Source organism: Seriola aureovittata, chromosome 5 (genome assembly GCF_021018895.1).
Source record: "Seriola aureovittata isolate HTS-2021-v1 ecotype China chromosome 5, ASM2101889v1, whole genome shotgun sequence".
NCBI classification, from domain to species: domain Eukaryota; kingdom Metazoa; phylum Chordata; class Actinopteri; order Carangiformes; family Carangidae; genus Seriola; species Seriola aureovittata.
Window position 1 is genome coordinate 1,034,531 of NC_079368.1, and position 14,812 is coordinate 1,049,342.

The 14,812-nt window shown below is 40.9% G+C and overlaps 1 protein-coding gene across 1 annotated transcript in view; it reads right to left on the reverse strand.

Moving 5' to 3' along the window:
• Positions 1 to 2,346: 2,346 nt before the first annotated feature.
• LOC130168948 (protein crumbs homolog 2-like) overlaps positions 2,347 to 14,812 on the reverse strand; it is a 37,576-nt gene continuing 25,110 nt past the window's right edge. The window contains exons 9-13 of the mRNA XM_056375308.1: positions 13,406 to 13,571; positions 10,249 to 11,110; positions 9,182 to 9,298; positions 8,898 to 9,024; positions 2,347 to 7,266 (exon numbers count right to left, since the gene is read on the reverse strand). Of these exons, the coding sequence (XP_056231283.1) occupies positions 7,045 to 7,266; positions 8,898 to 9,024; positions 9,182 to 9,298; positions 10,249 to 11,110; positions 13,406 to 13,571 (1,494 nt within the window). The 3' untranslated portion in view covers positions 2,347 to 7,044. The remainder of the gene's footprint in view (positions 7,267 to 8,897; positions 9,025 to 9,181; positions 9,299 to 10,248; positions 11,111 to 13,405; positions 13,572 to 14,812) is intronic.

Here is a 14,812-nt window from a genome sequence, read left to right on the forward strand (position 1 = left end):
CCCCTCTCCAGCAGACCACAGGAAGTAGATGGCTGAGGCCACCACAGAGTCGTAGAAGGTCCTGAGGAGAGCCCCACACACACCAAAGGACCTCAGTCTCCTCAGCAGGTGAAGGCCACTCTGACCCTTCTTATAGAAAGCGTGGGTGTTGGTGGACCAGTCCAGTTTGTTGTTGAGGTGAACCCCCAGGGACTTGTAGTTCTCCACCCCCTTGATGTCCAGTCCTTGGATGTTCACTGGTGTGAAGTGGGATGTCTTCCGCCTGGGGTTCACAATCATCTCCTTTGTTTTGCTGGCATTAAGCTGAAGCTGGTTGATCTTGCACCAGCTGAAAAAGTCCCTGATGACTGTCCTGTATTCCAGTTCATTTCCCTCCGAAACACAAGAACCCTAGGAGGATTCAATAGAGCCTGCAATGAGACAGCACCCTTACCCTGTACCTCAATTCCCTGGGCTTTACAAGCCTTTCCATGTTACTTATTTTTAATTAACCAAGCATTAAGTTTCCCAATGGTCCTTTCTTTGTTTGTGAACAAGTGCAAATGCAGTGTTTGATTAGCTCACATATATTTTTTTTTCTTTAGTAATGGTGAAGTAACTCCTGCTGACCTGAGCTAACCATTTTTCCTCCTCTCCACATTAGCTGGGAAGCCACATATTTGAAACATTCTTTCCGTTCCTCAACAGCATCATGCTCTTTAACCAAGGTAAGGTTAACCTAAAATACGTCAACTAGGCAAGTAATGCTATCTTTTATCGCTATCTTTTATCCCCCTTCGACCCCCGAAATCTGATCAGTTCATTCTTGAGTCCAAGTGAACATTTGTGCCAAATGTGAAGAAATTCCCTCAAGGTGTTAGGGAGATATGGCGTTCACAAGGCCAAAAACACATTTTGTGGGGTCACCATGAGCTTGATCTTTGACCTTTGATGGCCAAAATGTAATCAGTTCATCTTTGAGTCCAATTAAGTAAAAATCGCAGTTCAGTCTGTATATTTATGTTTTCAAATTTCCCACAAAGAACTTCCAGGAACTATGTGAAGACTTCATGAATCATATGACTACTCTCTCGACTCTCTCTCTCTCCATGACCCTAGTAAAGGCCATGTCCATTTGCGCAATAAAAATGCTTCTGCCTTTTTTTTTTTGCTAGACATAAAAGACTACGAACCCAAACGTTGCCCATATGTTTGATCCGAGATATAATGTAACGTTTTCCCACGATTAGCCGAACCTTTTGAACTTTTGTGGTTGTGGTCAAACTGAGACCATGAATTTCATGCAGTTTTGCCACTAGGGGGCACTATGGTATGAAAACAAAACTCCCTCAATACAAATCACTACTCTCAAATAATAATAGCTAGAAACATTTTTAAGATATCAAGCATAACTACACCATAATAGCATGTTAAGAGCCTGTTGATTTTTCTTATAGTTAATGAGTTGGTAATTTTTAATGAAGAGTGCATAATCACTATCTGTAAAGGGTAAATTCATACTTTTATACATATATATTTCTTATATTGTTAATGTCCCTTCCTTTAACTGCAGTAACATCCTTGTATACACATCAGTCACAACAAGGCTGATATGTTTTCTGTATATTTCCATACATTTATATAAATGACAAATTTTCTTCTTTTTCCAACTTAAAACCAAATATCTTTGTCAGTCACATTTTGTCAAACATGTTTTGTTTGGTCAAATTAAACACAGGTGTAAATTAGGTGAAGGGTCACGGATGACTAATGAATTCCCATGACTGAACTTATTTCAAGATTGTGTCAATCTATTTATCTTTCATCCATTTAATTCATTTTAACGGAACACTACCCTTTTTTTATTTTATACCTCACTACCTGTATTGTCATGGTTTGAGGTAAGGTTGGACCCAAAATGCAGCCAACACAAAGGAAAAATGTTTATTAAACAGAAGAACTTACAAAAACCTGGTGAACCACAGGGAAACACAGGAAACAGAAGCACGAGGAGGACAAGGACTAAACGGGTAACTCCGGGGACAAACACAGCAGCAGCAGCAGACACTGAGGACAATTACAGACAAAGGGGAGAACAGAGACACAAGTGAGGCAAGAGTGATTGAACACAGATGAAACACATTAGGGGGGGGCAGACAATCAACAAGGAGGGAAACACAAAGGCAAACACAGGAAGTACAAACATCAAGAGACACAAGGAAACCACTACAAAATAAAACAGTAAGTGACAGAAAGCCAAACATAAATTCAAACTTAAAATGTCTGCCATGGCAAACCATGATAAGTACATATGTTTGTTTTATTTAGTGAGTTTTACATCTTTACAAGATGAAAACACCCATCCTGCTTATTTATTTCCTTTGTGTTTTATTTTCCATTGAACACTGTTAAAAACACATTTCATATCTAACATTTTTGAGCGCCATTTCTCACAATATACACATAATTACAGTGTAACTATCCACTTTGATTGAAAGTACACATCTTACTTTACAGACAAATCATAAAATCCTCCTCATAGAGACAAGGGCTCCCAGCACAAATGACAAGTTATATTCCAAAATGAGAGAACATGGAAACTGGCTCTCAATATTTACAAAGGACATTTTGATTTATGAGTGTTAGTTAGTGAATTCTGGAAATTTCGAAATCTAGAATTGAACAATTACTATTTCCTGAAGTGTAATATTTTGGAATAGAACTCCTCATGCACTGATCCACAGTGAACTGTACACGGTACAGCTACAGTAGAAACAACTCCAGTGTAAAATCATTCTGTACATAGCTGCGATATTCATCCGTCCTGCTCGCATGATCTGGTCTCTAAGTTACAGCATCATATAACATTGTATAGTAAATCTACCACGATGCGCTGAATAGCATTTTAATATCTGAGCAATGACAGGATGCTTGGGTTTCATTGATGCAGGAGAACATGAAGGTACATACTCTCTCATTGTGCACATACCTGTACATCCCTTGTCGTCATTTTAAAGGAGCTGTAAGTGATTTCTGATCTCAATTTAAAGCTACATGAAGCCACAGTGAGAGACGCAGCTGTAATATGTTGGGAGAAGCAGCAACATCCTTACTAATCATAACCAGAAACAACCACTTATCTGAATGTGTGGAGACTCATGCATGTTGTCTTTCCATCATCTTTAGCAATAGAGACCTGAGATTGACATACAGTAAATTATCTTATGTGTCAGTGTTCAAATAATGGTTGAGTCTGCAGGAACAAAAGAGGGGTGGAATCACCTGTAACCTACTACAGTAGCTCACATGGTAAACCTCGTAGCAAACTATAGCACTAATTCCCTCATTACAACAACTGCCTCTCTGTTAACATCATTCAGAGAAAAAGGCAAAGTGGAACACCTGACATGACTCCTTGCTGTGGGAATGGACATTACATTGACTTTCTAACGACAACAGGTAAATATGGAAGAAGTTTTGAGTTTGAGGCAGGGGAAATAAGAAAGCCTATCACTAATATAAACCTGTCCCAAATAAAGGTATGGGTCTCTCTGCCAATCGTGAAACATAAGCCTAACTTACAGCCATATTGTCCTCTGCAATAGGTACAAGCAAGACTGAATTTCGGGTTGTCAGTGAACCCTTACAGGATCCTGTCCTCTAGTAGATTTTGGCCCAAAAACACAGAGAAATATATAATGTATATAATTTTAAACTCTTGACCTCTTAACAAACACTTTATGGCTAGAAGTATGTGGACATCAGAACATTACACCCATATCTAACTCATGAATCTCTCATTTCAAAACCATGGGCAGTTATGTTCAGCTATAACGACCTCCACATGTTAAACCTGGCTGCATTCGATCCCATTTAGCCACAAGAGCACAAGTGATATTAGATGATCAGGTCTGGCTCACAGTAGGTGTTCCAGTTCATCCCAAAGGTGTTGGATGGGCACTGTGAGGGCAGGGTTCTCACATTCTCCCAGCCCAAACTGAGAAACTCAATTCTTTATGGACCTTGTTTTGTGCACACTGTCACACTGACACAGGAAAAGGACAAATACATAATGTTACCTCAAACTTGAAAGCAAAATCAGCACAAATTCACATCAACATGTGGACAGTGGTGTCCACATACTTTTGGCCATATAGTGCAACTAATCTGGGCTACATGTGAGCAACATCGGGTCTGTTGAACTTGGTCAGATGAAATAAAGACAATGTAAACTTTAAAAGTAATAAGTAAATAATTGGTGACCAACACAAAAGCACAAATGACTCCACAGATCATGATCAGAATCCTGCATGTTACGCATTTAAAATTAGATGTGACACTACATTCAATAGTGCTGACTACAGAAGCCGAGAAAGGCCATATTCATAGATCATTTTTTATCCTTTTATAACAGAGCTCCATTATCTCGAGATAATGGAATAATTACCACGTTATCTTGAGATAATGGAGCTTTGTTATGCCAAGATCACAGAATAATTATCTCAAGATAACAAGGTAATTATCCTGTTATCTCAAGAAAACTACATTATGTTATTTTGAGTTAGCACGGTTAAAAAATATTTGCAAATATGGCCTTTCTCAGCTTCTGTAATTGACCAGTATAAATTATTTCATATCCAGCTGTAACTTGCATGTAACTTCCCTTTCATAAACTTCTACAGTGTGTCAGTCTGAACTTGTATCAGATCAGCATCTTTCGTTAACTGTGAAAGCATCCTAGTTAACTGGTTAACTGGTAAGGTAAAGGCAGCAGCACTGGTGAGTACAGAGTGAAAGGCAAGTGAGTACAGACGTGAGACTTTAAGGGCTAAGTCTCAGTTTAAGGTTTCTTAACTCAAATGAAGAATCCTTTATGTTTCTATTAAGGTCAAGGTCAGTCTGATCAGTATTTGTGAAACAGTATCTCAAGGATAAAAAGTAGGTTTATCTGGAGCAGCTACATAAGATGATAGTTTTTACATATAAAACAATATCTTTATTTTTTATGAGGTACAGTCAAGACATGGTTAGCCTAGCTTAGCACAAAGACTGAAAGCATGGCAAAACAGTTAGCCTGGCTCTGTCCAAAGTTCAAAAGTATGCTTTTTGCCAAGAAATAGTTCCCCTATAATTACAAATAGTCATTAACTCATTTATAAATTTGTTTGTGTGCAGATTAAAAGAGTTGAGAAGTGAGCTTCAGAGATGTTGGCATGTGTCTGTTTATCACTCTGAACCAGGTCTGGGTATCGAATCGACATCACCCTCTGCGACATCACCCACAGGTTTTCTGAAGAGTGGTTTTAAAGCTCACACTGAGCTGCTCTACTGTCACCATCTTGGCAGCGCCTGACTAAACCCCTAACTCCGAGCTATTCTAAAAGTGGTCAAAGAGGAGGGGAGTGTGTGGAACTGAGACTTCGGTAGATACTGGTTTGTAGCAAGCATAAGCTCACCAACCTGTCACTCAGAGAGGCCACGCCTTCAATTCTCCATAGCTTTAATAAAATGTAAACAGGTGAGTTATATAAACAGTTGTCATGAAGGAGGAAATTAGCTCTAGAGACCAAAACTGTTTTTGTACCAGGCTGTAAACATGTTTATTTCTGCTGCAAAGTTGGACATTTTAACATGGGAGTCTATGGGGACTGACTCACTGTTGGAGAAGACTCTGGTGGTCATTAGAGGAACTGCAGCTTTTAATACTTCAGTGTTCATGCTTCATTTTTCAGCCTCGGAGGTTGATGTTTGCTCCCCCTGTGTTCAGTTTTTATGTGAAGCTAGGCTAACTATAACTGCTTCCAAGTCTGTATTTAACACTGTCAGAGATATGTTTAGATCTTCTTATCTCTGTCTTGCAAAGAATTCAATAAAAACTGTTGAATTATTCCATTAAATTAGCTCCAATCCAGGTGGACATTTTATGTCCACAAATACTGATGTGATTGACTTTGACCAGGACAAAAAGAGTTCTACAATTAAATGTAGTTTCCGTTGAAGATAAAAAAAAAGAAAATACAGTGACTTGAACTTTTGTAACACAAAATACACGACACAAAGACATGGATAAAACACTCATGGGATACTTAGTAACAAAAAAGTGGGTAAAGTGGTTAGCCTGTTAGCCATACAGTGCACATTGACAATATAATACAGCAATGGACATCATTATTAAGAACCAGTGCTCAAGACAATATGTACAAATAAAAAAAAAATTCTCATTCAGCAAAGAAAAACAGACTGTACATTCCTTCAGACCAAAAAGTTCAAATCACAAATTTGCTGTGGAAGGAGATAAAAATCAAGTTGCAAAACCCATAATGGCAGAACAGATGAAGTCATGCGGGATCAGCATCACCAAGGGAACTCTAACAAGATAAAGACAGAATTTAAATTAGTTTCTGTCTCAACCAGACACCCCTTGTATGTAACTAATACTCCTACAATGAACATACTGGTGTAGAAAAGGTTCCCCTGATAATATTATGTACTTTATTCTCATGCAAATTAAAATGGAATTTGACAGAATTAGTTTCAGATATATTTTTCTCCCTCTGCAGTTTCCTTTTCACCCTTGTCTTGCCCAAACAGTCAGATGTGGAATCTGCAGAGGACGGCTTTGAATTCAAATAAGGCTAAACCATAAATGATGAATTACTTGCCCTTACGTGGCTGAACAGTAGTCAGTGATTTTCAGTCTGTGTGAACAGGCTACATCGCTCAGTGCCCACAGGATTGGTGCTTCTCCTCAGTACAGTCCTCATTGGATTTTGGTCCCATACAAATGAAGCGTCGTATTGTCGTCGTCACTTAAGGGACATTGAGGGTCAGATACTTTGACCCCACTCCCCCTCACAGGTGAGAGCCTCTGGTCTTTACCTGTCCACCTCTGAGGCTTCAATGTCAGTAGTTTTTCCAGGCAGAGAGTAAATCATTACCTTTTCCTTCATCGTTTCCCTGCAGGGAGGGAGAGCCCATAGTATGACACTGCAGAGCAGGTGTTCTCTAGGCCCTATAGACAGATACACCCACTGGGTGTGAGGCTGTGAGGCAGGGCTGCAGTGCTCAGATCAGCCTCTCCTCTGGGGGAACTTTTAGGACACTGCCCATCTCCAGCCTGGCACCAGCGACCTCCTGTGAGCTGGGACTGTACGTGCCCTCCGACTGACGCTTCTTCCGCGCTGTCATGATGAGGAAGAACACCACCAGGATGGCCAGTAACACACAGAGCGTGGTCAGAGGGATGGTCACCGCAAGCCAGGGAACCCGCTCCTTATGCTCCTCTTTCTGCAAGAGCACAGTGTTGTTTAAAGCAATCAGTCCAGAGTTTAGTCCAGATGTTTTGTATCTCTTTTCTAAAAGTTCATGTCAGAGGAGTTTTGAGTTTTGCTTGATTACACAGGTAAAAATTTCACAGATGAATGTATATATATTCACTTTATACTTTTCATTCATACAAAATGTATTTAAGAAGAAGTGAAGAGGTAATATAACGTAAAGGATTAGTGTGCAGGATTTAGGGGGATCTATTGGCAGAAATGGAATACAATATTAATAATGATGTCTCTATTACTGTATAATCACCTGAAAGAAGAATCCTTATGTTTTGGTTAGATTAGAATTAACTTGTCATATCTACAGAGAGAGCGGATGCTCTTCCTACTAACCCTGGCTCCAGAACATTCTCTGTTACGTTACCTGAAGTCCACCGCAGATTCTCCTACAGCAGAGGTCACTAACAGGCAGACCGCAGTCCAGACCCAGACCCAGACCCAGACCCAGACCCAGACCCAGACCCATAAACTATTATTAATATATATAAATATAGAATATTAAATCTTTACTGTGTGTTTCTATTTTAACCACTGCAGCTCCTCTAGCCTTTAAGGCACTGGTCACATGACTCAGCCAATCATGGCGTCTCGACTCAGTCAGTGAGATATACACAGACACAGAGAAGACGACATCGGAGAAAGAAGTGGATAAAGTGGGATGGAAGAGGGAAAGATAGAGAAAAGGTATTAAAGCTGTTCAGTTGTTAAGATGGGTTGAGATTGTTTGTTATATAAATGGTTCAGACTGACGGAATTAACCATGAAGAAGAAACATGGAAAGTCAAACTACATTTTTATTCATTTAGTAAAATTAAGCACTTTGTTATATTTTTTCAAAATCCCTTTTTTATGTAGTTAATATATTATAAATTATTACGTTTATTTTTCCTGAAATGATAAAGGACCATATATATACACACACACACTGTATATATATTTATTTATATAATCATAATGTATTATTATTATTATCCTTGGACCTTTTTAAATCCTCATTGAATACCCCCTGTCCTATATGCTTGGAAGGGGAGGGGTGTTCAGTTGGTTGCGATCTGTAACCTCACCACTAGATATCACTAAATCCCAGACACTGGTCTTTTAATGTAATAAAACGTAAACACTACTCAGCTCAACATTCTGCACCATGCTGTAAATTCCAAACATTTTAGTTTCATTTTCTTTATTACATCTTTTCACAAATACTAAATATAATTGATATTTTTGCTTTATTTGTTTACCATAGATACTGTAGGCTCCTGTGTTGTATCTTTGTCTCAGTAAATGTTGTTGCCCTCTCTACATTTTTACATCATGCATAATGTACACAACGCTTCAGATTGATAAACTCTATTTTCCCTCCTTCTCTAATATACTTGTATGTGTAAAACACTTATAAACAGCACTGGAACTGTCAGATTAACATATATTAATTGTGTGTAGCCGTCCCTCGTGGTATTATTTCTAGATGATGGGTCTGTGGCAGCTTCAGAGAATCTGAATCTAAACTATGAATTTTAAGCCAGTTACTGATGCATGTGCTATGACAGTGAATCAACTCAGAGCCACTCAGAGTCTGTCACTTACGTTGCTCTCACACAACGCGCCGCTGAAGCCCGGCACACACACACACAGGAAGTGGTTGAGTCTGTCCAGACAGGTGGCACCGTTGAGACAAGGGCTGGACTCGCACTCGTCTATTTCTGTCTCGCACCTGAAACACATCAGCAGGGTTTAAACGCAACGCTGACTGACAGAGCTGCGGCTCACACACACATATGCTCTTCTGACCTTTACACCTGGTTCAGACACACTTTCTCCTCAGCCACAGGTGCGTTCGCTGAGGCGTGTGTGCCGTGTGCTGCTCTCACCTGGCACCGGTGTATCCAGGCTTGCAGGTGCAGTTTCCTCCAGAGTTGCCTCCTATACAGATCCCTCCATTAAGACACTCTGTCTTTGCATCACATGCCACTGGAGGGAAACGCCACCTATTGGACACATGAACACACACTCTCTGTTACAATCAACACTCAGTTGCCAGCTTATTCAGAACAAGTAACCCAAACTAATGTAGTCTGACACAACAGCCCTGCAATAAATCCTCTTTCACGAAGGTGATAAAGTTCGGTTAATGTTGAACCTGCTTCAGAGACGTGTTGAGATCACTCCGGAGGATTTAGTCTCTGATGCTGTTGAATTATATTCATGAATTGAAATACTTTTTCCTTGATTTCACTGCAGCCAGACGTTTCCCTCCATCTCTGCTACTTGTATTATTTTGTGGTGCAGCTCAAGTGTATGAACAAGAATGCAAACAATCTATATTTTCTCAAAGAAAAAGATCAAATCCCAACCCCTCGTCCCAAACTGGCTCAACTTCAGTCACATTTAAAGCTCCGTATTTCCCTTTTCTTCTCTGTGTTAAAATTGAAGTGTTGATCCATAAGAAGATATATTAAAACGATCTCAATGTAGTTTTACTTTTCTCTGGAGCATTTAAACTGCAGGACCAATGAAGCAGGGACATCTTGCCTGGTTCCTCAATGAAATGAATGGGGGACAAAATTAGGTTTTGCCACACCTTAACAACACGCTCGCTGGGTGCTAAGTGTTTTTCTTAAACCCTTCATTAGACACTATAGATCTGTTTACACTAATTTCCCACATAAATTGACTTTGACATGTAAATTAGTGAATTGTCCCTTTAATATCCACCACTATACATCTACTTGATACATTGCATTATTAAAAAACAACTAAAATTTGACAGTATTCATGTGACTGTAGAATAATCTGAAAAAATAGTTAATCCAAAGAAAAAGAAGTAACATTCATTTAATGATTCACAACAGGAAGTACTAGAGGGTCTGAGTTTTCAGCCTTTTTCCAACACAATAAAGTGTTAGGGTTGCAGAGAAGTGGACAGATGTGTACTCACTGGCAGCGCTTGCCGACATATCCAGGAGGACATAAGCACGTGTGAGTTCCCACCATCTCCAGGCAGCTTCCTCCGTTCACACAGCTGAACTCCAGACAGTTGTCCAGCTCCTCCTGACAGTCCTTCCCTGTGTATCCAGGCTCACAGTCACACTGGTAATCTGCCAGGAGGTCTTTACAGGTCCCATAGACACATGGACCTGAGGAGCACTCGTTTATCTCCGTCTCACACAGCTCCCCCTCCCATCCGGAGCTGCAGCTGCAGTTGAACTCATAAAACTGGTCCAGACATTCACCCTGGTTGAGGCAGGGCTGGGAGTCACAGATCGGTGCACCTTGACATCCTATGATTGGCTCATGTCCACCCAGTCTGGAGAACCAGCTCACCTGAGGGGCCTCTGGTACTCTAATGAGTGGCAGGTAGACTCCACCCACTCTGACCTCCCCTAAACACCCAGTGTATTTCTCAGCCAGCCAGATTTTTGTATCATTCAGGAAGTTGAGGTTGCCGCCAACGCCGAAGCTGCCACCCACTCTCTGGCCATCCACAGTGAGGTGCCAGCGGGACGCTGACTGTGCGGGGTCAACCATAGTCAGCTGGACGTGGTGCCACACCCCGTCTGCAACTGTCCTGTCACTTGTGAAGGCCAGCAGCTCTGAGCTCACCCCGCTGTCCAGTTTGACCAGCAGGGAGGAGTTGAGAAGACCCAGGCAGAAGACCTCAGCTCTGCCGGCGGCCCGCAGCAGGATCCCGTTCTCGTCCCGTGTCCGTATGTCCATGGTGATTGTGGTCACCGGGCTCAGCAGGGAGCTGTTGGCAAAATACTGCAGAGAGTTGTCCTGGAAAATGGCTTCTGTTAGACCTGTGGGAGGAGGAGATGGTGTGAATGAACCAACCACTGAATGTTCAGGTCTTCTCCAGTATTACATGATCAATGCATTGATAGGAAAGACACAAACTGAGCTGCTGTCACAGGAGACAAAACTGTGTCTTTCTCTGAACTCTTGCTTTGATGTTGTCCAGTGGAGCTCGCTCTCTCTTTCTCTGTTGTCCTTTTATTCGGGTTTGCTTCGCACACCTCTGCAGGTGTTCTCCAAATATATAACATTTATATTTTATACATGAAAGTCAGTTCACTTGTTGTGGTCTTCTGTGGCTCAGGGGGAGATTTGTCTGATGATGTGTTCTCAGTTTGGGCTAAAGGAAAGTCACCAAGGGCGGACTGAAACAATACTTCAGGCCAGTAACATCACAAACCATCAGACTGCTAATTGTGTATGCTAACCCTGTTTGCTGATGTAACAGGTACCAGACTAGTTTTAAATTTGGCCACTATGTCCATCTGTACGGTGTGCATGAGAGCTCAACACACTGCAACTGAAGAAAACACATGCAACTCGAGAAAACATCTTCATCAGTTTGACAACACATGAGCTGCAAATACTCACAACACAACACAAGTGTTTCCAGGGGACACTAAACAGTGATGAACCTGGCTGAGACACACTAGTTCAATGCTTTTAACTTCAAAAGTTACAACTGGGCATTGAACAACGAGTGTTTCCCAGCAGGTTCATCACTTCTTTTTTTAAGGTATTTTTTGCCCTAGAGAGAGAGAGAGAGAGAGAGAGAGAGAGAGAGAGAAAGAGAGGGCAAATGAAATGCAGCAAAAGGAGTTGCACTCGACCCCACCTGTGGAAACACTTGTGTTGTGTTGTGAGTATTTGCGGCTCATGTGCTGTCAAACTGATGGAGATGTTTTCTCAAGTTTTATTCTGTTGACCTTCAGGACAACTGTACATCTAGGAAGAAAGTTATCCAGATTCTAAAATACAATTTGTGACTGACCAATAAATGTGAAGAAATGTTCAGTAATAATAGCTTATAATCGCAATTGCATATTACAGGAGAAAGTGGAGGCTAGATGGGCGCCATATCTTCGCAGCAGAAGTCTTGAAGACTTTTTATTGACGACCATCATCAAAGACGGTCTTAATGTAGACAGACAGGGCTGCAGCAGTAACAGTATGGACACACACAGTTCAGTGACGCAGCATCACACACACACACACACACACACACACACACACAGGTGAGGTGATAGAAAAGGTTCATAAACTCTTTCCTGTTGTTATTATCTGGTTAAACTGGTTCACGGGGCAGGGGGGTGGAGCTTGAAAGACATGGGCGTTCACCATGCACAGATCTAATGAAATACTGAGCTATCAAGTTGCATTATACGACTTCTCAGATTATTTTAATCTGTTTCCACCAATGTTTTGAGAGTGCAACATTAAATTCTCAAAGTATAGTTTGTAGTGTAATAGGCCATTTCCGCAATACCACCATCTTGGATTTTGACCAGCCAGTTACACAAGTTTCAGGATGCATTGTGGGTAAAATCCCATCAAAAGCTAGCTGTCAAGCAGAAACATCCCAAAACTCAAAAGTCAAACTCAGACTTCATGACATTTTCTACAGAAGAGTATGCAATTGTAGGCATGGTGCCAAAATATCCCACAATGCATTCCATAATTTTTGTGAATAAAAGTCAAGGTTGCTGGCCAACAGGAGCCTGCAATGAAAATTGAAATGGTGAGGGTGGAAACAGCTGGAGACACAGCGAAAATCCTCTGTAGACCAGACCGTCTCATTTTGGTTCGGCTTTCACAGTCTCTGGCTACAAGGGGCCACACCGTCACAGACCGAGTCCTCTGAAGGATGCGGTCTATGAACTGGGACACAGCGGTCAGCAGTCTATAGCAACATTTAAAAATAATGTTTAGCCTATAGAGGAGCTTGCCTAGTTTCTTAAGGAGTCCAAAATCTACAACTAGCACAGTCAGGAGCTCAAATCCCACTGTAGCCACATGAAATTAAAAAGTAATGTTCATCTTGATGTTATTATATTATATTATATTTTAGTATGTTGTAGGATCTTTCTTCTCAGCTCCTCCTTCATGAATCTTTTCTTACCTCTCTTGTATTAAGAAGTTTTTCCTTTGATGTCAGAGGGTCTGAGGTTAAATGATCATTCAGAAACTGTAAGTCTTATAAAACACTGAGAGATAAACAAATAAACCCGACTCTACCCGACTGTGCATTCATTTGCTCTGCCTTCATAAAGAGAGATAATCACTACAGAGGGATTACTCACATTCATAACCGTCCTGCAGGTCCACACAGCGCACGCCATCAAAACACGGGTTGTCCACGCACCACAGGCGTGTCTCACACAGTCGGCCTGAGTAGTTAATGGAGCAGTCACACTTGAAGTCATTCCAGGTGACCTGACACTGTCCACCATTGAAACAGGGCTCATCCTGCGCACAGATAGACACAGATGGATGGATTACATGATGACTTGTAAAATCTGTTACCTGATGCGACCGCGAGTTTTAAAGCTGCAGAGAGGACTGAGCGCTAACTCGCAGATCAAAGGGATTCAAAACCTGAACAATGTTAATAGGGATGAGGCATTACAGTGCAGCCCAGCTATCAGACAGCACTGCGAAGTGCTAACACAATTAGCATGAGTTCAGTGTTAGAGGCACGCACTGGCTAAACATGGAGCTTTTCATTCAAACTGAATATTAGACAGTTTTGTCAATATCTGACATGTAATGTGATGCAGCCTGCTTCAGTATGTAATGCAGCCATGCCATAGTGATGTTAGTGTGTCAGTGTGTCAGTCTACCTGTGGACTGTAATGAAATTTTGTTTAGGCCCCAGTGGATGAATTCTAAAGGCTGTACTGGTAAATTTACATCTAGCACTACCAACAGTTCAAACCTTGCACACCCAGTAGTTTCATATTAAGTTTCTGATAAAGCTGTTAATTCAAAAAAACAACCAGAATAAAACAATATCTTTAATCAAATAATTATTCTCTCCTAATTCTAATTTCATCCCCATTTTCTATCACGTTTGTTCAGTCAGCTGGTTCACTCACTGGGTAGGAGTTCATAACCGGGACAGGAGGCCTGAAGCCCACACTGCTGCACGTGTTCATTTAGGAAGTGGCAATAAATTATAATAATGAACCAATCCCATTTTGATTTATTGTGGGTGGGTTTAAAGGTCCTTCCTGAAGGCTGAGGGCCAGAGCTATTTTATGGGTTTTACCTTTTTCTGTTCAGGGATTTAAACTAGCACAGTGTTCTCCACCTGTTGGCCACAAAGATTTTGCAAGTGGGCGACAAAACATTTGCAAAACAGAACAATTTTGGTGAAAAGATTGAATTTAAAAACATTTTTTTTCATGTTGTCGCTCCCGGACCACATCCTATACTTGTGTGTCTCAGTCTGATTTCATCCATGGCAAAAACTGGAGAATCAAAATGGAGAGCTGTTTAGTAACAGGAGAATTATAGGAAAGAGTCAAAGACAGATGGTGAATCGACAAGTGAATCTCTCCTCCGTCAAACAAAAAAGAAAAACCGAGCTTCCTCTGTTTTCATTTCAGTCCTGAATGTTCAATGGTTATTATAAAAGTAAAAAGTGCTGTGAGAAGACTTTATTTGGCCTTTGTACTGTTACGGGGTCTGATGTGGGTCGCCAACAT